This window comes from Hemitrygon akajei, chromosome 28 (assembly GCF_048418815.1).
Source record: "Hemitrygon akajei chromosome 28, sHemAka1.3, whole genome shotgun sequence".
Classification (NCBI taxonomy): domain Eukaryota; kingdom Metazoa; phylum Chordata; class Chondrichthyes; order Myliobatiformes; family Dasyatidae; genus Hemitrygon; species Hemitrygon akajei.
Window position 1 is genome coordinate 8,942,558 of NC_133151.1, and position 23,493 is coordinate 8,966,050.

General features: G+C 52.0%; 1 protein-coding gene across 2 annotated transcripts in view; it reads right to left on the reverse strand.

The window, feature by feature from the left end:
- ccs (copper chaperone for superoxide dismutase) overlaps window positions 1-23,493 on the reverse strand; it is a 40,409-nt gene that overhangs the window by 5,139 nt on the left and 11,777 nt on the right. For both annotated transcript variants that reach the window (XM_073031298.1, XM_073031297.1), the window contains exons 2-6: window positions 18,848-18,920; window positions 16,299-16,436; window positions 14,849-15,026; window positions 11,981-12,041; window positions 9,217-9,294 (exon numbers count right to left, since the gene is read on the reverse strand). In XM_073031298.1, the coding sequence (XP_072887399.1) occupies window positions 9,217-9,294; window positions 11,981-12,041; window positions 14,849-15,026; window positions 16,299-16,436; window positions 18,848-18,920 (528 nt within the window). The remainder of the gene's footprint in view (window positions 1-9,216; window positions 9,295-11,980; window positions 12,042-14,848; window positions 15,027-16,298; window positions 16,437-18,847; window positions 18,921-23,493) is intronic.

Below are 23,493 nucleotides of genomic sequence, written 5' to 3' on the forward strand. Positions count from 1 at the left end.
GTGTGCATCTTTCAGAGTCATAGAAAAGTACAGCACAGAAGCAGGACCTTCACCCCATCTAGTCCAAGCTGAGCCATTTAAAGTGCTGACCCCCGCCCCCCCCATTGAGCTGTACTGGGACTGTATCCCTCCACACCCCTCCCATCCATGTACCTATCCAAACTTTTCCTAAACGTTGAAATCGAGCTCGCGTGCACCACTTGTGCTGGCAGCTCGTTCCACGCTCTCACCGACCTCCGAGTGAAGAAGTTTTCCCTCACGCTCCCCTTAAACTTTTCACCTTTCACCTTTCACCCTTAACCCACGACCTCTGGTTGCAGTCCCACCCCACCTCAGTGGAAAAGGCCTGCTTGCATTTACCCTGTCTATACCCCTCGTAGTTTTGTATACCTCTATCAAATCTCCCTTCAATCTTCTACATTCCAAGGAATAAAGTCGCAACTTATTCGATCTTTCCTTATAACTCAGGTCCTCCAGCCCCAGCAACGTCCTTGTAAAATTCCTCTGCACTCTTTCACGTAGTTAGGTGACCAAAACTGCACACAATACTCCAATTTAGGCCTCACCGACGTCTTCTACAACTTCAACGTAACATCCCATCTCTTGTGCTCAGTACTTTGATTTACCAAGGCCAGTGCGTCAAAAGCTTTCTTTACGACCCTATGAATTATGGACCTGTATTCCCAGGTCCCTTTGTTCTACCACACTCCTCAGTGTCCTACCGCTCAGAGTACGACCTACCTTGGTAGGTCCTTCTGAAGTGCAAAACCTCACACTCGTTGACATTAAAAACATTAATCTCATTTCCACTGGCAGTCTGTTCGATGTATCAGACAGACAGACAGACATACTTTATTGATCCTGAGGGAAACTGGGTTTCGTTACAGCCAAGAATAGTGAAGAAATATAGCAATATAAAACCAGAAATAATTAAATAATAATAAGTTAATTATTCCAAGTGGAAATAAGTCCACGACCAGCCTATTGGCTCAGGGTTTCTGACACTCCGAGGGAGGAGTTGTAAAGTTTGATGGCCACAGGCGGGAATGACTTCCTATGACGCTCAGTGTTACATCTCGGTGGAATGAGTCTCTGGCTGAATGTACTCCTGTGCCTAACCAGTACATTATGGAGTGGATGGGAGTCATTGTCCAAGATGGCATGCAACTTGGACAGCATCCTCTTTTCAGACACCGCCGTCAGAGAGTCCAGTTCCACCCCCACAACATCACTGGCCTTACGAATGAGTTTGTTGATTCTGTTGGTGTCTGCTACCCTCAGCCTGCTGCCCCAGCACACAACAGCAAACATGATAGCACTGGCCACCACAGACTCATAGAACATCCTCAGCGTCGTCCGGCAGATGTTAAAGGACCTCAGTCTCCTCAGGAAATAGAGACGGCTCTGACCCTTCTTGTAGACAGCCTCAGTGTTCTTTGACCAGTCCAGTTTATTGTCCATTCGTATCCCCAGGTATTTGTAATCCTCCACCATGTCCACACTGACCCCTTGGATAGAAACAGGGGTCACCAGTGCCTTTGCCCTCCTCAGGTCCACCACCAGCTCCTTAGTCTTTTTCACATTAAGCTGCAGATGATTCTGCTCGCACCATGTGACAAAGTTTCCCACCGTCGCCCTGTACTCAGCCTCATCTCCCTTGCTGATGCATCCAACTATGGCCGAGTCATCAGAAAGCTTCTGAAGATGGCAAGACTCTGTGTTGTAGTTGAAGTCCGAGGTGTAGATGGTGAAGAGAAAGGGAGACGGGACAGTCCCCTGTGGAGCCCCAGTGCTGCTGACCACTCTGTCTGACACACAGTGTGGCAAGCGCACGTACTGTGGTCTGCCGGTCAGGTGATCAATAATCCATGACACCAGGGAAGCATCCACCTGCATCCATCATCCTCTGTGTGAGACGCTTGCCCGAGACTCCTTTTAGATCGATCCCCTCTTGCTTTTCATCCTTCCCCTCTAGTCTCAACCACCCCCCTACCCTGGGGAAGAACAGTGTGCCCATTCAACTCATCTTCGTCCCTCATGTAAGGTCTCCTTCGATCCAGACTGTCTGCTCTCTCCTTATGATCGGAATCAGAATCAGGTTTAATATCACTGGTGTGTGTGGTGAAATTTGTTAACTTTGTGGCAGCAGTACAATGTGATACATGATAATATAGAGACAAAACTGTGAACTACAGCAAGTATATAAATATTAAATAGTTAATTAATTAGTGCAAAAATAGGAAATAATAGAAAAGTAGTGAGGTGGTGTTCATGGGTTCAATGTCTGTTCAGAAATCAGATGGCAGAGGGGAAGAAGCTGTTCCTGAATCGCTGAGTGTGTGTCTTCAGGCTCCTGTACCTCCTCCCTGATGGCAGAGGGGAAGAAACTGTTCCTGAATCGTTGAGTGTGTGCCTTCAGGCTCCTGTACCTCCTCCCTGATGGCAGAGGGGAAGAAACTGTTCCTGAATCGTTGAGTGTGTGCCTTCAGGCTCCTGTACCTCCTCCCTGATGGTAGAGGGGAAGAAACTGTTCCTGAATCGCTGAGTGTGTGTCTTCAGGCTCCTGTACCTCCTCCCTGATGGCAGAGGGGAAGAAACTGTTCCTGAATCGTTGAGTGTGTGCCTTCAGGCTTCTGTACCTCCTCCCTGATGGCAGAGGGGAAGAAGCTGTTCCTGAATCGCTGAGTGTGTGTCTTCAGGCTCCTGTACCTCCTCCCTGATGGCAGAGGGGAAGAAACTGTTCCTGAATCGTTGAGTGTGTGCCTTCAGGCTCCTGTACCTCCTCCCTGATGGCAGAGGGGAAGAAACTGTTCCTGAATCGTTGAGTGTGTGCCTTCAGGCTCCTGTACCTCCTCCCTGATGGTAGAGGGGAAGAAACTGTTCCTGAATCGCTGAGTGTGTGTCTTCAGGCTCCTGTACCTCCTCCCTGATGGCAGAGGGGAAGAAACTGTTCCTGAATCGTTGAGTGTGTGCCTTCAGGCTTCTGTACCTCCTCCCTGATGGCAGAGGGGAAGAAGCTGTTCCTGAATCGCTGAGTGTGTGTCTTCAGGCTCCTGTACCTCCTCCCTGATGGTAGCAATGAGGACAAGGTGTGACCTGGGTGATGGGGTCCTTAATGATGGACGCCGCCTTTCTGAGACACCGCTCCTTGAAGATGTCCTGGATACGACGGAGGCTGGTGCCCGTGATGGAGCCGACTGAGTTTACAACTCTCTGCAGCTCACTTCCATCCTGTGCAGTAGACAACCCCACCGCCCGCAAATACCAGACGGCGATGCAGCCAGTCAGAATGCTCTCCACGGTACATCTGTGGTGGCAAACCAAATCTCCTCATACTCCTGATGAAATGCAGCGGCAGTCGTGCTGGGCCAGGTTAGGTCCTCAGAGATACTGACACCCAGAAAGTTGAAATTGCTCACTCTCTCCACTTCTCTCTCGAGCTCTCTAGTCCCAGAAACAACCTCGTGAGTCTTTTTCTGATGCCTTCCCAGTTTAAGGACATCCTTCCCACGCCTCGGTGAGCAGAACTGTGCCGGCTGCTCCAAGCATAGCCCTGCTGCTCTCCTCAAGTGCAATATGGCATCCTAAACACTGCACTCCTTCGTCACTCCGTCCCAAGTCCCTGCCCTGCCTTTTCCAAATCCTCCATTCTGTCAGTTCCCATCAGCACGCAGCTGGACCATTCAGCCCTTCTGCTCCATGCTGGGGTGTCCACTCCGTTCCCTCTCCTTGTGTTCTAACGTCCAGGCTCCCGTTACAGATCGCTCCCGATTGTGGGAGCAGGCTCTCTGGGACAGGGAATTCTTCTCCCGATTCCCAATGGGATTCACCTCTTGGGATCATTGAAGGCATAATGCTAAAGATTTATCGCTGAAGGGAGAGGGAACGATGCACTTTGGAAACAACAGGATTGGGCAGAGCCAGTGTTGTCCTTCATCAAGTCAAGTCAAGTCAACTTCTATTGTCATTTCGACTATAACTGCTGGTACAGTACACAGTAAAAATGAGACAATGTTTTTCAGGACCATGGTGTTACATGACACAGTACAAAAAACTAGACTGAACTACGTAATTAAAAAAAACAGAGAAAGCTACACTAGACTACAGACAGTCAGGCGATTGAGTTCAAGAGCTGTACGGTAATATTGCAGCTCTATAAAACCTTGGTTAGATCACACGGAGTATAGTGTTCAGTTCTGGTTACGTTTTCACAGGAAGGATGTAGAAGCCTGAGGGAGGATGCAGAGGGGATTCACCAGGACGCCGCCTGGATTGGAAAGCATGTCTTATGAGGATGGGTTGAGTGAACTCGGGCTTTTCTCCTTGAAGTGAAGGAGGATAACAGATGACTTGATAGAGGTGTGTACGATGATAAGAGGCACAGATCGAGCAGACACTTTTCCCAGGGCGGAAATGACTAATATGAGGGGGCGTAATTTTAAGGTGAATGTAGTAAAGTACAGGGAGGAGGGGAAATGTTAGGGATTGGGTTTTTTTTTGCGCAGAGAGTGGTGGCGGCTAGGAGCGGTGGAGGAGGCAATTACTATAGAGAAGGCTCTTGGAGAGGAACGTGAATGTACAGGAGATCGTGAATTGGTATGCTTTGTATCTGCGTTGCTCTGGATGTCCACGGTAACAAATACAAGATGCTGGAGGAACTCAGCGGGTCCGGCAGCATCTACGGAAGGGGAATGAACAGTCGACGTTTCGGGCCGAGGCTCTTCATCACAACACGGGTGGGCAGAAGGGATTAGGCTCGTTGGGTGTATCAGTACAAAAGTTAAGGCTGGCGTGACACTGTGGGCCGAAGGGGGTGTGTTCCTGTGCTGCACAGTTTTATTATACGTCCACTCCAACAACTCTGCGCAATTAAATACAACTGGTTAATCAGGTCAGAAGGTGGTGTGTTGTGGCTGCAGTATTTGGGAAATGGTCGACCCCCCCAACCGCCCCCCCCCCCATTGTGGTAAACAGAGACTCATCATCACCATTATGCGCCATGTCATGTGACATCATCATTCTGTGCCGTGTTGTATGGCATTCATGGCCTTGACTGTGACTGCTCTTGGCAAATTCTTCTGTAGCCATTGGTTTCTTCTGGACTTTACAAGACGGATGACCCCACCAGCCATTATCGATACTCTTCAGAGATTGTCTGCCCAGTGTCAGTGGTCACGTAACCAGGACTTGTGATCAGCACCAGCTGCTCATACGGCCATCCACCACCTGCTCCCATGGGTTCACAGGACCCTGATAGGGGGAGGGGGGGGCCAAGCGGGTGCTACACCTCGCCCAAGGGTGACCTGCAGGCCAGCAGAGGGAAGGAGCACCTCACACCTCCTTTGGTAGAGACGCATCTCCCCCCGCCACCAAAAACAGAGGCTATACCTGCAGAGTGTTGGCCACTCGAGGAGGAACTCTGACACAAGAGTTGACACATTGGGGGGGGAGACAGTTTTCCCGAAGGGCAGAGACACCACTCAACCAGCTGATCTATCTCGCTCCTCCGCACCCTCTCGCCAGCATCTGAGGTTCTGCCAACAATGGTTGTATCATCAGCAGATTTATAGTTGACATGTGAGATGTCACGTGAACAAGCTGGACACAGTATTTCAGGAGAAGCCCACGTTGGCGCCCAATAAGAGTGAAAGTCTGGAGACAACTTCAAATGTGAAGAGGCAGCGAGACAGAGATGGACTATAGGGACGAGGCTGTTGCTCCCTCTAGTGGTGACTGCAAACTCTGCGGAGCGCCGTGGCACCCTTCGAGTGGGGGATAGTACAGTTAGGGGAGTGGCCACTCTTTTCAGCTCCTGACACGGTGCTATCTGCCCGGCGCCAGTGTTTAGGACGTCTCTTCTGGTCCGCGACGGGAGGGCAACGATCCCCAGTGCTACAACTCGGAAGGAGATTCTGCTGGGGGAATATGGCGGCGGGTTTGAGGGCAAAAATCAACAGAGAGATTCATTTCAATTCCTGAATTAAGACTAATTCCTGAAAGCTAACAGAATGGCGGCAGGGTAGAGCGGTGGTTAGTTGGCACGCTGCTGTACAGTACCGGCGGCCCGGGTTCAACTCCCGCCGCTGCCTGTGAGGAGTTTGTACGTTCTCCCCCGTGACCGCGTGGGTTTCCTCCGGGTGCTCCAGTTTCCTCCCACGGTCCAAAGACGTATCAATTGGTAAGTTAGTTGGTCATTGTAAATTGTCCCGTGATTAGGCTAGGGTTAAATCGGGGGGTGGGGGGGGGTAATTGCTGGGCAGCGTAGCCCCGGAAGGACCTATTACATGAATAAAAACAAAGATACATGCAGGACTAGGCTGGTGAATCAATAACAGGGAACAGAAAAGTCGCCTTGCCGGGGTTCACCCTCCTAGGGCGACAGTACCCTGCAGGGCTCTGAAAACCTACGCCAGCCAACTGGTGGGGGTGTTCAAGGACGTTTCAATCTCTCACCGCTGTAGCTGGAAGTTCTCACCTGCTTCTAAGGGGCAACAATTATACCAGTGCCCAAGAGCAGGGTGAGCTGCCTTAATGACTACGGTGATGAAGTGCTTTGAGAGGTTGGTTATAGCTAGAATTAACTCCTGTCTCAGCAAGGACCTGGACCCACTGCAATACTTGCCTATCCTCACAATAGGTGACAGTGGATGTGATCTCATTGGCTCTCCACACGGCCTTGGGTCACCTGGACAATACTAATACCTACGTCAGGCCACTGTTTATTGACTACAGCTCAGCATTTGACACCATCGTTCCTACTGTTCCGATCGAGAAGCTCCAAAACCTGGGCCTCTGTACTTCACTCTGCAAACTGGCTGCTCGACTTCTTCACCGGGAGACCATGATCGGCGCCGAACAGAAACAGCATCTCCACCCGGCTGACGATCAGAAACACAAAATGCTCTGCGGTTGCTCAGCCCGAAACATCTCCACGGATGCTGCCCGACCTGCTGAGCTCCTCCAGCGTGTTGTGCGTTCTCGCTGACAATCAACAAGAGGGGCGCGTGCTTAGCCCACCGCTCTACCCTCTCTACACCCATGACTGCGTGGCTAGGCTCAGCTCAAATATCAACTATAAATCTGCTGACGGTACCGCCGTTGTTGATAGGATCTCAGATGATGACGAGAGGGTGTACAGGAGCGAGATACACCAGCTGGTGGAGTGGTAATTTCAAGTTCCTGGGTGTCAAGATCTCTGAGGAACCTAACCTCATCCCAACATATCGACGCAGCTATAGAAAGGCAAGACAATGGCTATTTTTCATCAGGAGTTTAAGGAGATCTGGTATGAAACCTAAAACACTCGAAAACTACAGACATAGTGTGGAGAGTACTCTGACTGGCTGCATCACCGTCTGGTATGGCAGTGGGGGCGGGAAGGGAGGGCTACTGCACAGGATCGAAAGAAGCTACAGGAAGTTGTGAACTCAGTCAGCTCCATCACGGGCACGAGCCTCCATAGGATCCAGGTCATCTTCAAGGAGCGGTGCCTCAAAAAGGCAGCGTCCATCATTAAAGACCCCACCACCCAGGACATGCCCTCTTCTCATTGTTACCATCAGGGAGGAGGTACAGGAGCCTGAAGACACACACTCAGCGATTCAGGAACAGCTTCTTCCCCTCTGCCATCAGGGAGGAGGTACAGGAGCCTGAAGACACACACTCAGCGATTCAGGAACAGCTTTTTTCATCAACACAGTGAATGCCCCAGAGGAGTCAGATGGACCAATTTCAAATAAAATGGAGGAACTTGTAGAAATCCCAATTATCAGGGATAAATCATTGGGATGGGAGGGGGTGGTTAGGCAAAGGAATATACGTCAGAGTCAAAGTGAATTTATGATCAAAGTACGTACATGTCACCAATGTTCCACCTTGAGATTCATTTTCCGTTCACAGGAAAACTAAAATATACGATAGAATTTATGAAAGATAAATCAAGACTGACAAGTAACAAAAAAGCAAAAGAGGACAAAGAAGAAGTAAATAAATAATTCTGAGAATATGAGCTGTAGAGTCTTTGAAGGTGTGCCTGTAGGTCGTGGAATCAGTTCAGGGTTGAGGTGAGTGAAGTTACCCACACTGGTTTCAGGAGCCTGATGGTTCGAGGGTAATAACTGCTCCTGAACCTGGAGGGTTTTTTTTAATGGAAGTGACTGCAAGGACCGAGGACCCAGCAGCTGAAACTTCTCAAACTCTGCTAAATTGCGGGAGGGTTCTAGGAGACTGGAAACAGGCCAATATATTGGAATCTGACCTGCTGTGCCCCACCCCCATCAACGTTTTTGCGGGTGTTACTTTAGAAAGCGCCCGCTGTTACTCTCTTAAACACAAGAGACTCTGCAGATGCTGGAAATCCAGAGTAACACACACAAAATGCTACAGGAACCCTGCGGGCCAAGGAGGGAGATGAAGTTAGCCCACGACCCTTCATCCAGTCTGGAAAGGAAGGGGGGGGGGCAGAAGCCAGAAAAAGTCAGTGTGAGGAGGGGAAAGACAATGGCTTCTTCAAATTAAATCCAATAAATTCAAGTATCATTCATCCATACATGGATAAAGCCGGAAAAAAAACCGCGTTCCTCTGGGGCCAAGATGCAAAACATACACAGGACTTTCAAAACAGCAAACAAAAAAAAAACGTAGTCACACATATATAGTTCAAGACCTCGAGTGACTTTTCCCACAGATTGATTGTACAAGGTGGCAATCTGACCTGTCGTTCGACCAATCGAACACTGGAGGGCAGCACCGACGGGAGACCCCCAACTGAGCACGGACGCCACGCTACACTGCTCCCAGCGTCTCCTCAGAAGCAGGCGAGCCCGCGGCCCGAGGCCTAGTCCTCGCTACAACTGGGGCTACGCAGCTCCCACGCCACCTGTTGCACCACAGAATGAGGGAAGCAGGCCTTTGGCACCTTACATTATCAATATCCGACAAGAGAAATGTCCGAGATAACCACCCAGGTTACACCACACGCTGCCTTGTTCAAGTCAGACAGAAGGTAGGACACTCCTTTTAATATCTATGGCCGGCCAGACACTAGAGTTATTAGCCATTGAGAATTAATAATCGTATGTAGAAATTCAACATAATTATTCTGGACTCAATACCCTGTGCTATATACAACTAACTTGTCTTCTCCCTTTACCAGCTATGACGAAGAGTTTCTCTCTCCGTAGACGCTGACTGGTCCGCTGAACAGTGCTTACTTACCTTCAGACGGTCGTCTTGGATACGGAATGTGGCTCTCCCCTGCTCACTGGCATGGATGTTCCCCAGGTCTCCAACATGCTGGAAAAGAAACGGTGGGGAAAGCCATCGTCACTTGGGCCAGATTAACCTTGGAGGGAGGGAGGGGAAGGTGCCAGGGTCCTTGGGGGCAAATAGAGAGGGGCCATTATCTCACGTTCAAACCCCCGGGTTGTTTTCTCAAGTGGCCTCCCTCGCTCCACCCTCCGCACTCTCTGGAGGTCACCCTACAGTTCCAACATCCGCCACTGCCTGTAGGGAGTTTGAAGGTTCTCCCCATGGCCCCAGGATTTCCTCCCACAGTCCAAAGACATACAGGTCAGGGTTAGTCAGTTGTAGGCGTGCTATGACGGAGATGGCATGATGCTTTGCAGTACCGGCGACCAGGGTTCAATTCCCGCCGCTGCCTGTGAGGAGTTTGTACGTTCTCCCCCGTGGCCACGTGGGTTTCCCCCGGCTGCTCCGGTTTCCTCCCACAGTCCAAAGACGTGCCGGTTGGTAGGTTTTAAGTTGTAAATCGTCCCGTGATTAGGTTAGGACTATATCGGGGGGTTTACTGGAAGGGCCTATTCCGCACCGTAATCTCAATCGGTCAATAAATAATGGCGTGGTGAGAGTTGCCGGCTGCTCCCAGCACATCCTGTGTTGATCATTTGGTGCAAAAGAAACATTTCACTGTGTTTATTCTCATCGGTGCCATTGGTCACATGTACTATGCACTGTGAGGGTCATGTTTTTTGACTTCTCCGGTGCGTTCAACACCATCCGCCCTGCTCTGCTGGGTGAGAAGCTGACAGTGATGCAGGTGGATGCTTCCCTGGTGTCATGGATTACTGATTACCTGACCGGCAGACCACAGTACGTGCGCTTGCAACACTGTGTGTCAGACAGAGTGGTCAGCAGCACTGGGGCCCCACAGGGGACTGTCCTGTCTCCCTTTCTCTTCACCATCTACACCTCAGACTTCAACTACTGCACAGAGTCTTGCCATCTTCAGAAGTTTTCTGATGACTCTGCCATAGTTGGATGCATCAGGAAGGGAGATGAGGCTGAGTACAGGGCTACGGTAGGAAACTTTGTCACATGGTGCGAGCAGACTCATCTGCAGCTTAATGTGAAAAAGACTAAAGAGCTGGTGGTGGACCTGAGGAGGGCTAAGGCACCGGTGACCCCTGTTTCCATCCAAGGGGTCAGTGTGGACATGGTGGAGGATTACAAATACCTGGGGATACGAATGGACAATAAACTGGACTGGTCAAAGAACACTGAGACTGTCTACAAGAAGGGTCAGAGCCGTCTCTATTTCCTGAGGAGACTGAGGTCCTTTAACATCTGCTGGACGATGCTGAGGATGTTCTACGAGTCTGTGGTGGCCAGTGCTATCGTGTTTGCTGTTGTGTGCTGGGGCAGCAGGCTGAGGGTAGCAGACACCAACAGAATCAACAAACTCATTCGTAAGGCCAGTGATGTTGTGGGGGTGGAACTGGACTCTCTGACGGTGGTGTCTGAAAAGAGGATGCTGTCCAAGTTGCATGCCATCTTGGACAATGACTCCCATCCACTCCATGATGTACTGGTTAGGCACAGGAGTACATTCAACCAGAGACTCATTCCACCGAGATGTAACACTGAGCGTCATAGGAAGTCATTCCTACCTGTGGCCATCAAACTTTACAACTCCTCCCTCGGAGTGTCAGACACCCTGAGCCAATAGGCTGGTCCTGGACTTATTTCCACTTGGCATGATTAACTTATTATTATTTAATTATTTATGGTTTTATATTGCTATATTTCTTCACTATTCTTGGTTGGTGCGGCTGTAACGAAACCCAATTTCCCTCGGGATCAATAAAGTATGTCTGTCTGTACGTCGAAACATACAGTAGAACGTGTCGCTTGCGTCGAATCAAATCAGCGAGGGGGCTAGCCCGGAAGTGTCGCAGTGCTTAAGCCCAGCGGAGCACGTAAGCCGTACCATCTTTGAAACCGGAACGCCTGGAGGAAACCCGCTCGGTCACGGGGAGGATGTACAAACTCCTCATGGAGGCAGGAATGAAGCCCGATCTCACAGCCAGTGCGGTCAGGCGCTATGCGAGACGATGGCCTCCGTCCGATGTGACAAGTAAAGCTGACCTTCATCTTTACGCAGGGAGGGGAGCGGAGTTCAGTGGGTGACGGGAAATGAGGGACGACCGGTAGGCTGGAACCATCAGCTCACAGGCAGAGGATCGCGTCCAGTCCCTGGGACCGCACTTTGGGAAAGATGTGAAGGCCTCTGGGACAGCAGAGAGGGGATCTGGAGCAGGCAGGCCTTTGAGAAGGTAAAGTCGCTCTCTCTCTCTCTCTCTCTCTGCACCCGAGGCTGTGAGGGGAACCTAAAATCAGAATGGGTAGGGGTATGGGTTGAGGAAACCGTTGTGGTTGAGGAACGTGAATGCCGGTGGGCTGGAATTAGAAAGTACTCGCAGGGCTTTGGGGCAAAAGGATGGGGACCTGTTGGATCAGATTTTATGCAGTTGGTACGGATCCTGGTGGGCTGAATTTTTGGAGCCAGGGGGAAGTGTGGCATGGCGGAAAGGGGACTGGGAAGGGGCTGAGACGCGGGAAGGGAGTAACGGGGCGGGGCCACAGACAGGAAGGGAAGGTGCCCGCGGAAAGGGGTGGGGCTACAGAAACAGCGCGAGGCACAGCAAGCGGGGTGTGTGTGTGTGTCTTCGCTCGCACTCACCCGCTCGGCGTCCTTCGGCCCTCCATGGCGGCTGTTCCCAGGATTGTAGTGGCCACCGCAGCTGTGGGAGAAGCAACAGGGGTGAACGGGTAACGAGGTGGGACTGAGGACCCAGGGGACCCCCCCCCCCCATCACCCCACCACAACCCAGTTTCCTCCAGTCCTGTCCCAGAACCCCGCCCCACAAGCCAACACGCCCCGAGTCGGATATGGGGATCTGTAAACCGAGATACCACTTCCTTCCACCCCTGGGCTGGAAGGTGTGGGAGAGGGCGCGTGGGACATGGCCAGGGAATTCTCCCCTGTCAAAAGGATGGCCAGCTGCGTACAGCCTGCCCGCGGCCACACGGTCATCCTGAGAGTCAGCCCCAGAGGGGGCGAGAGGTCAATCTGGCTCCTGTGACGCGCCACAACAGGGTCACAGCCTGGAACGGCCGCTGCCCAAGTCCCAGATCGCAGGAAACCACAGCGAGTGGTGAACACAACGCAGAACATCACAAACAGCCCTCCAGGGACTCCATCGGCACTTCTGGCGGCCTGGGGAAAGCAGCCGACGTGATCAGGGACCTCTCACAGCCTGGTCGTCCTTTCTTCTCCCCACTACCATCGGGCAAAAGACAGCACGGGCCAGCAGGCTCGAGGTCAGCCTTTAATGGAACTGATACTGGTTTATCATTGTTCTTACGGCTATATTGTTACTAAGATGCAGTGCAAAGCTTGTCTTGCATACACACAGATCAAACCAATGCACAGTACACTGATCGAGAACAGAATGCAGAATGCGGAAAATCCTACAAAAGGTAGTGGACTTGACCCAGTCCGTCACAGGTAAAGCCCTCCCCACCATTGAGCACATCTACACGAAACACTGTCAGAGGAAAGCAGCATCCATCGTCAGGGACCCCCACCACCCAGGCCGTGCTCTCTTCTCGCTGCTGCCATCAGGTAGAAGGTACAAGAGCCTCAGGACTCGCACCACCAGGTTCAGGAACAGTTACCACCCCTCAACCATCAGGTAGAAGGTACAGGAGCCTCAGGACTCGCACCACCAGGTTCAGGAACAGTTACCACCCCTCAACCATCAGGTAGAAGGTACAGGAGCCTCAGGACTCGCACCACCAGGTTCAGGAACAGTTACCACCCCTCAACCATCAGGTAGAAGGTACAGGAGCCTCAGGACTCGCACCACCAGGTTCAGGAACAGTTACCACCCCTCAACCATCAGGTAGAAGGTACAGGAGCCTCAGGACTCGCACCACCAGGTTCAGGAACAGTTACCACCCCTCAACCATCAGGTAGAAGGTACAGGAGCCTCAGGACTCGCACCACCAGGTTCAGGAACAGTTACCACCCCTCAACCATCAGGTAGAAGGTACAGGAGCCTCAGGACTCGCACCACCAGGTTCAGGAACAGTTACCACCCCTCAACCATCAGGTAGAAGGTACAGGAGCCTCAGGACTCGCACCACCAGGTTCAGGAACAGTTACCACCCCTCAACCATCAGGTAGAAGGTACAGGAGCCTCAGGACTCGCACCACCAGGTTCAGGAACAGTTACCACCCCTCAACCATCAGGTAGAAGGTACAGGAGCCTCAGGACTCGCACCACCAGGTTCAGGAACAGTTACCACCCCTCAACCATCAGGTAGAAGGTACAGGAGCCTCAGGACTCGCACCACCAGGTTCAGGAACAGTTACCACCCCTCAACCATCAGGTAGAAGGTACAGGAGCCTCAGGACTCGCACCACCAGGTTCAGGAACAGTTACCACCCCTCAACCATCAGGTAGAAGGTACAGGAGCCTCAGGACTCGCACCACCAGGTAGGGGGAATTCCTGCTCTAGAAAATACTGAATATAGTATGCTTACCAGCAAATTTGCTGAACAATTTCACATCCATAGACATAAACGCCACATGAAGCAAAGGAAAATTAATGATCCGGCACCCTAACTTTCATGGCTCTTTCAGTTTGTCTGCCTGCCTGCACTTTAAACACTATATTCTGAATTCTGTCTATTGTTCCCAGGCTGTCTTGCGTCGAGGGCATCGACAGCGGCGTGCAGAGCAACCGCGGGTGACGGCCTTGGACATTTCCCCTGTGATGGCGAGACCCTGTTGGATATTGATCATGTAAGATACTGCAGGTTGCTTCCCCTCTTCAACGGTGAGACAGGCGGCTGGGGAGCCGCGCGGCCCTGGCTGTAGCGAGAGCCAGGCCGCAAGCCGCGGGCTTGCCTGCTGCTGCGGTCCAGGTGAGGAGCCGCAGGAGGCGGTGCAGTGTGGCGTCCGTGCTCGGCTGGGGGCCTGGCGTCTCCCGGTGGTGCTGCCCCCAGTGTCCGACCAGTGGAATGACAAGCTGGATTGCGAGGGTGTGTTGGTCGACGGACACCCAGGAACTGCACCGTCAATTTAAGGCACTGTTGGTACATCTGACAATAATAAATCAATCTGCAGTATGACAGGCGAGACCAAGCAGCATTTGTGACCAGGAGGGGTTCGCAACCTGAAGGTCCACGGGCTCTCGGTTAATGGCAAGGCACCACTCAACAAAAGAAATTAGGAACCACTGCTCTACACTCTTTTAACAATTCCCACCCCAAAGAGTATGAAAATTCAGCGTCAGTCTCCACTGGAAATGGATATAAGTCGCGAGAGAGCTCGTCCTTGTGACTCGAGTCTTTCATCCATTCAACAGGAAGTGGAGTACCTTGGCAGGCTCAAAGAGAAAGGACAAGGGAGAGGTAGTAATTTCTGGCACCGCTGGAGGCAAGCACACATCCGCAGGGACTGCGAGTGCATCCAGTCAGAACGTCAGCCATTGTAACTGCAAAGTCAGGGGAGGGTAGCAGGATATCGAGACTCGTTACCTGAGGCAGGAGTTGCTGAGGTCTCCAAACTCATGGACATGTAGCCCGTGCAGACCGGGGCTCAGGCCGTCCACAGTCCCCTCGATAACGCACTGATCCTCGGTCAGCTGCAGGAACCGCACCACCCCACTGATGGGCCCCTCCGGTCCCAGCATCGCCACCGCAGCGCCGAGGTCCCCTGTGGTCAAACAGCACGGGTCAGACACAGAGCGAAGCTCCCTCCGCACCGTCCCATCACACACTCCCGGGGTCAGACACAGAGCGAAGCTCCCTCCGCACCGTCCCATCACACACTCCCGGGGTCAGACACAGAGTGAAGCTCCCTCCACACCGTCCCATCACACACTCCCGGGGTCAGACACAGAGCGAAGCTCCCTCCGCACCGTCCCATCACACATACCCGGGGTCAGACACCCTCCACACCGTCCCATCACACACTCCCGGGGTCAGACACAGAGTGAAGCTCCCTCCACACCATCCCATCGCACACTCCCGGGGTCAGACACAGAGCGAAGCTCCCTCCGCACCGTCCCATCGCACACTCCCGGGGTCAGACACAGAGTGAAGCTCCCTCCACACCATCCCATCACACACTCCCGGGGTCAGACACAGAGCGAAGCTCCCTCCACACCATCCCATGACACACTCCCGGGGTCAGACACAGGGTGAAGCTCCCTCCACACCGTCCCATCACACATTCCCGGGGTCAGACACAGAGTGAAGCTCCCTCCACACCGTCCCATCACACACTCCCGGGGTCAGACACAGAGTGAAGCTCCCTCCGCACAGTCCCATCACACACTCCCGGGGTCAGACACAGAGTGAAGTTCCCTCCACACCGTCCCATCACACTCCTGGGGTCAGACACCCTCCACACCGTCCCATCACACACACCCGGGGTCAGACACCCTCCACACCGTCCCATCACACACTCCCGGAGTCAGACACAGAGTGAAACTCCCTCCACACCTTCCCATCACACACTCCCGGGGTCAGACACAGAGTGAAGCTCCCTCCACACCGTCCCATCACACACTCCCGGGGTCAGACACAGAGCGAAGCTCCCTCCGCACCGTCCCATCACACACTCCCGGGGGTCAGACACAGAGCGAAGCTCCCTCCGCACCGTCCCATCACACACTCCCGGGGTCAGGCACAGAGTGAAGCTCCCTCCACACCGTCCCATCGCACACTCCCGGGGTCAGACACAGAGTGAAGCTCCCTCCGCACCGTCCCATCACACACTCCCGGGGTCAGACACAGAGCGAAGCTCCCTCCACACCGTCCCATCACACACTCCCGGGGTCAGACACAGAGCGAAGCTCCCTCCGCACCGTCCCATCACACACTCCCGGGGTCAGACACAGAGCGAAGCTCCCTCCGCACCGTCCCATCACACACTCGCAAGGTAGGGGCATCACAGACACGCAATATTACTGCTGGTACATACGGAGGGCGTTGCTGCCCATTCCTTTCAGCACAGCTCTCCTGCCCGTGCTCTCGATGAGCGCCTGCACCTCTCCGGAGGTCAGCGTGGTGTCGATGAGGACCTGCTCCTCGCTGAGGCTGATCTGTACTGAATGGATCCCTGCGGAGATTCGGAGACGTCAGCTGCCAGAGGGATCTGCCCCCTCGCCCACCGTCCTGACAACAAAGACTCAAAATCGGCCTGTGAGCTGTGCAAACTGCATATTCAAATCAGGCCCCTCGGCCCCTCCTGCCCCTCCTGCCTTTCAATACGATCCGGGTGATCTGGTACTCTCCCGCCCACCTTTCACGTACGTGTCACACGTACATCGACACATGCAAGTGCGCCACTCGCGTCAGTAACCGTCACGGTGGGGGAACGTGCTGGGGACAGTCCGCAAGTGTCGCCAGGGTTCCAGCACCAACGCAGCATCCACCGACCAACCTTAATCTGTGCGTTGGCGGACTGTGGGAGGAAATCGGTCACCGGGAGAACGTACAGACTCCTTGCAGGCAGCGGTGGGATTTGAAGCTCGAATCCTGGCGCTGTAAGCATCACGCTATCCGTGACACTCCCCTGCTTTGTATACCTACACCGCACTTTCTCTGTAACCACAAAACTAAATACTGTCTGTCCAGTAGTGGAGGAACTTTATACCATAGAAACATAGAAAATAGGTGCAGGAGTAGGCCATTCGGCCCTTCGAGCCTGCACCGCCATTCAGTATGATCATGGCTGATCATCCAACTCAGAACCCTGTACCTGCTTTCTCTCCATCCCCCCTGATCCCTTTAGCCACAAGGGCCATATCTAACTTCCTCTTAAATATAGCCAATGAACTGGCCTCAACTGTTTCCTGTGGCAGAGAATTCCACAGATTCACCACTCTCTGTGTGAAGAAGTTTTTCCTCATCTCAGTCCTAAAAGGCTTCCCCTTTATCCTTAAACTGTGACCCCTCGTTCTGGACTTCCCCAACATCGGAAATAATCTTCCTTCATCTAGCCTGTCCAATCCCTTTAGAATTTTATATGTTTCAATAAGATCCCCCCTCAATCTTCTAAATTCTAGTGAGTATAAGCCTAGTTGATCCAGTCTTTCTTCATATGAAAGTCCTGCCATCCCAGGAATCAATCTGGTGAACCTACTCTGCACTCCCTCCACGGCAAGAATGTCTTTCCTCAGATTAGGGGACCAAAACTGCACACAATACTCTAGGTGCGGTCTCACCAAGGCCTTGTACAACTGCAGTAGAACCTCCCTGCTCCTGTACTCGAATCCTCTTGCTATGAATGCCAACATACCATTTGCCTTTTTCACCGCCTGCTGTACCTGCATGCCCACCTTCAATGACTGGTGCACGGGTCCAGATGTCAGATTCTTGCTTCCTCTAGTCTTTCGTGGGTCCTCTTTATAACTTGGAGCCGACCCCCATTATCTTATGCCTGGTATAAAACTCTGGCTCGGATTACCAATGACAGGTCGGGGTCCCCCCGTATTGCCCGTCTCCCTGAGGGGCGGAGCAAAGTTATGGCGGCGGTAAACAGTGACCCCTTTGCTTGCGACTTTGGAAAAAGCTCTGTCTCCATCTTTGGTATCTCTTTTTCGAGTTTCTTTTGAAGACCCTGGCCTGGACTCACACGCTGGGCTCGGTTCTTTGCGGGAATGTGGGAACCGCTCTCGGGGCCTCGCGGCCAGCCGCTCTCTGACAGCCCAAGGACGCGGCTCGGAAGACGAGCACGCCTTCGAGGTGGCAGATTTTTGCGGCTCTGGAGACGTAGCCCTGACTGAAGCATCGCGGGAGAACGAGGAACATCGGGAGCAGCGGGTTAGATGCCGGGGGTTGTACGTCCGGAGAGCTGCACCCTTCAGGTGCCGACTCTCTGGGCGCAGAGCTCGGAAAAAAGCAACGCAACAGACTTTTAACGCCGTAAATCAGCAAGTTGCTTGTTATGTCTCCCTTCTCGCTGTGAAACGGGGACACCTCTTTCTCCCTTATTAGGGAGAGAGAGAGCCTGTGGTATGTCAATACTGGGTGAACGAGTAGTATTTGGGGTACTGCAGTCTGTGTCTTTATTGATGCTTTGCTGCACGCTTGAGTGTTCGGTGGAGGTTGTCGATGCTTTTTTGCTGGTGGGGGGGTCTTTGCTTTGTTGCTGCTTATGCGTGGGGGGGGTTGGGGTTCTAATATTTAACTGTCATTCATTCTTTGGGGCCCTGTTCGTGAAGAATTTCAAGATGTGTATTGTATACACTTCTCTGGCATTAAATGCACCTATTGAGCCTTCTTGTGATTATCTGATTTTAAGGATCTTCCCCTTTTACCGAAGGCTCCCTTGCCAGCGGAAACCATCTCCCCCTCTGCAACCCCTGCGTCGGCCCGTAGCCTTCGCCGCCCGGCTCTGCACAAGCCCAGTTTGCTCGGAGTTGCCTGGGGAACGAGCAGCTAGGCCGCAAGTCGGGGACAACCCTGTGCGGTGGGCGGGAGTCAGCTGGGTTGGGTGGTTGGTGGGAGGTGGGGTGGGATGCTCACCATCAACTCCAACCAGCACGTTCCTGACGGCGTTGGCGCAGCTCTCACAGGTCATCTGCACCGCAAATTCCAGCTGCAAACAACAAGAAATTGCACTGATGTGGCACCGTGTGGCTTAAGTTGGGGTTGACGATCGCGTTGCCGTTCTTTTTTAGTGCGGTGGGGGGGGGGGGGTTCCTTCTGAACTGATTTCCATCGCTTTACGTTTCGTGGCTGTCTGGAGAAGATGAATCTCAGAGTTGTACACTACATACATAGTTTGATAATAAACCTTTGTACCTTTGAAGGAAGGTGAGAGAGGGTGGCAGAGAAGTCCAGAACTCTGGGCCAGAATGGACGGTCAGGAGACTGGAACTGGGGATGTGGGGGTGGGGGGAGCAGAGAGCAGAGTCACAAGGTAGAAAAAAAGTCCATTTGGTACCTCGTGTCTGTGCTGTCCTTGTTAAAGTCATGGGATTTACCAGCACGTGGCCTGTGAGCCAAGATAGTTTTTAAATCATTTCTTAATTCTTAAATGTTGTAAGTCTTTGCCTCTACCAGCTTCTCAGGCGTCCTGAGTGAAAGCAGAATCTTCTACAGATCTCCGTTAAACCTCCTCTTCACCATAACCCGTTGCACACAGACATAGAAGGACTCTTCACTGCTGTTCCTGTCATAGTTAAGTGTGCAACTTCAAATTCCTAGGGGTCTGAGGATCTAACCTGGTCCCCTGGTCACAACATATCGATGCAGCGACAACGAAGGCACGACAGCGGCTCTATTTCATTCAGAGTTTGAGGAGACGCGGCATGTCGCCAAAGACACTCAAATTTCCACAGATGTACTGACTGGCTGCATCACCGTCTGGTATGGAGGGGGGCAGGGGTGGGGTGAGCGTTAGGCTGCAAAATAAGCTGCAGAGAGTTGTAAACTCAGTCAGCCCCATCGTGGGCACCGGCCTCCGTCGTATCCAGGACAACTTCAAGGAGCGGTGTCTCAGAAAGGCAGCGACCCCCATCACCCAGGACATGCCCTCTTCTCATGGCTAGCATCAGGGAGGAGGTACAGGAGCCTGAAGGCACACACTCAATGATTCAGGAACAGCTTCTTCCCCTCCACCAGCAGGGAGGAGGTACAGGAGCCTGAAGGCACACACTCAATGATTCAGGAACAGCTTCTTCCCCTCTGCCATCTGATTTCTGAATGGACACTGAACCCACGAATGCCACCTCACTACTTTTTTTATTTCTATATCTGCACTACTTACTTAACTATTATATAAAATAGTCCCTCCCCCCAGTTGCCCCTCATAACTAAAATACTCCGGCCTGGCAACATTCCTCTGCATCCTCTCCAGTGCAACTACATCTGCCTTTTCCAAAAGTTTCCTTCTGGAAAGTGCTATAGGGCTATTAAAACAAAAACTTCACACCATCTCATATTTTCCCCCAGGCAGTTAATTGGATCAAGTTTTCTAGTTAAACCACCCCCCCACACACCCTCTGTTACTGTACTGAATTATAAACACTTCAAACCACTTTTTATAAAGCTGTTTAGTGTAAATATTTATGCACACTGTATTCCATATCCATATTTCTATCATTATTTTGAGATAATTCCCTATTCTTTATAATAGTTGAATGTTTTTGGTGCACGCCGGGCCCTGACCAACACACCAATTCCTTTTTGGCACAGACAAAGATGGCTACAGAGGGCAACTTCCCCCAGCTCATCGCCGATACAGTTAAATTCTTCCTATTCTAACATCTCTCTTGTCTCTTAACGGATGACTGGGGGTTCCTGTCGGGAACTTTGATCTACAGCATGGTTCTGCACGGCGACGTGTTCCTATTCTTGGAGCTCGCCGATCGGCCGCTTTTCAGTACGTCCAGGTTGGGCCTGAGGTCAGCGAGAGCGGCCGTCGGAGGGCTCTACCCTCGAGCAATCTCTCTCGCTCGATGGCGAGGGACAATTCGCTGCCAATTCTTGAGATGGGGAGCTTCGAGATAAAAACCAATGCTTCAGATGGACTGTAGTCTCCCCTCTCACTGTGGAAGCAGCGATATCTGTTTCTCCCTCGTCAGTGACAGCGAGTGCCTGTGGGATGTCGAGATGTTGGAGCTTTTGATACACTTGCTGTGGGCATGGTGGGTGGTGGGAATGCTGATGCCTTATGCTAGAATAATTTGGGGAAGGGGGAGGGTTGATGTGCGTGGGAGGGCGGCAAGGGGCTTTGGGGGTTCACGCGTCTTTATTCTGCCATTCTCTGGGGCTACTTGGTTCGAGGATGTCTGTGGAGAGTAAGAATTTCAGGTTGTATATTGCTCATATTTCCTGATATTAAATGGAAGTGTTGAACGTACATGTATATGGCGAATAGAAATTATCCTTAAGAACTGTGGACAGTACTCCAGCTGTGGTCTAACCAATGTTTTAAACAGCTGTACCGTAAGCCTCCTACTGTTCAGGCTAATGAAGGCAGAACCTTCACCGAGTCTGGCACTGAACATCCCGCATCTTATAACGATGACATAAAATAAAGTGTGAATCTTTTCAAAGGCATGTTTATTGCTCGGAGCAAAACCACACTTTTGTATTCCTTCTGGGTCCCTCCAACCCGACGGCACAAATTGGATAGGTATATGGACAGGAAAGGAATGGAGGGTTATGGGCGGAGTGCGGGTCGGTGGGACTAGGTGAGAGTAAGCGTTCGGCACGGACTAGAAGGGTCGAGATGGCCTGTTTCCGTGCTGTAATTGGTATATGGTTATATGGTTAAATACCCATTTCTCCTTCTAGTGAACAGATCTCCCCCCACCCTCTACCCATTCCCCACTCTGACCTTCTCACCTGCCTATCACTTACCCCTGGTTCATTTCGGTAGGTCAAATTTGAAGGCAGAATATAACATTAATGGTAAGACTCTCGGCAGTGTGGAGGATCAGTGAGATCTTGGGGTCCGTGTCCATAGCTGGACACTCAAAGCTGCCGCACAGGTTGACAGTGTTGTCAAGAAGGTGTATGGTGTGTTGGCCTTCATCAACCTTGGGATTGAGTTCAAGAGCCATGAGGTAATGTTACAGCTATTCAAGACCTTGGTCATACTGTGCTCAGTTCTGGTCACTGCACTACAGGAAGGATGTGGGTACTATAGAGAGAGTGCAGAGAGATTTCCAAGGATGTTGCCTGGATTGGAGGGCATACCTTGAGAGAACTCGGCATTTTCTCCTTGGAGCAAAGGAGGATGAGAGGTGACCTGATAGAGGTGTATAAGATAACGAGAGGCATTGACTGTGTGGATACCCAGAGGCATTTTCCTAGGCTAACATGAGGGGGCATAGTTTTAAGGTGCTGGGGAGTAGGTACAAAGGGTAAGTTTTTCACACACAGAGTAGTGGGTGTGTGGAATGCACTGCCAGTGACGGTGGTAGCGGCGGATATAATAGGGTTTTTAAAGAGACTCTTAGATAGGTACGTGGAGCTTAGGAGAATAGAGGGCTATGTGCTAGGGAAATTTTAGGTAGTTTCTGGAGTAGGTACAATATTGTGGGCCGAAGGGCCTGTAATGTGCTGTAGGGTTCTATGTTTCCTCCTCCTCCTTCCAATATTCCTACGGTCCACTCTCCTCTCCTATCAGATTCTTTCCTCTCCAACCCTTGGCCTTTCCTATCTACCGAGCTTCACTGATCACCTCCCGACTAGCCTCCTTCCCCTCCCCTGCCCCAACACCTTCTTACTCCCCTTCCTTTCCAGACCCGAAGAAGGGTCTCAGCCCGAAACGTAGACGCTGCCTGCCCTGCTGAGTTCCTCCGGCATTCCGTCTGTGTTGCTAATAGAAAGTATCCTCTCTTGATGCATCACAGCACAGCTTTTATGGCAAACGAGAGAAAACCTGCAGATGCAACACAGACAAGATGCTGGCAGCCCGGCCCCCTACTACATAGAGTTAAGTACAAGGCTCTCCCCTCCACTGACTGCCTACACTGCTCCCTTCCTCAGTAAAGCAGCAAACATAATCAAACACCCCTCCCCCGCACTGGGCAGCCGGGAGAAACACCCGACCGCAGTAGGCTGAAGGGACCGTGTCTATCATGGTTGAGCGGTAAAATGGACTCATAGTACAATAAAATGGACTCCTGGCCCCAGTCTTGCTGTTTGTCTACTCTGCACTTTATCTGTAAGGGTAAAACTTTATTCCTCGTTCTGTTACTGTTCTCTCTGCGCCATCTCGATTCTCTGGGGTGATGAAACGGGTGGCAGGCAAGAGTTTTTCTCTCTCTCTCTCTACTGTACGCTACGGATGTAGGTTTAAAGTGAAGGGGGCGGGGGAGTGTAAAGGCCATTTACGGCGCTAGTTCTTTTTTTATTTTCACGGGTGCCTGGAACTTTTTGACGGGGCGTGTGGTGGAGGCAGCGTTGGCGAGGGCAAAGATGGGATTCGTTTCGATCGGAGGCACGGACAGCACACACAAAATGCTGGGGTGGGCGGGGGGCTCGGGAAGGGAATGTTGTTTTTGTGTGCCGGACCGTGTTTATTTCCTAAGGCGGGTGGGGCTGCTCGCACCATGACTAGGCAGAACTTTGTAGTATTCTGCGGGGCTGCAGTCTGCTTCGCGGCCCCGGAGGAAGGTCACTGGTTCCCCCGGGCTCCGGGGACCGGCAGCTGG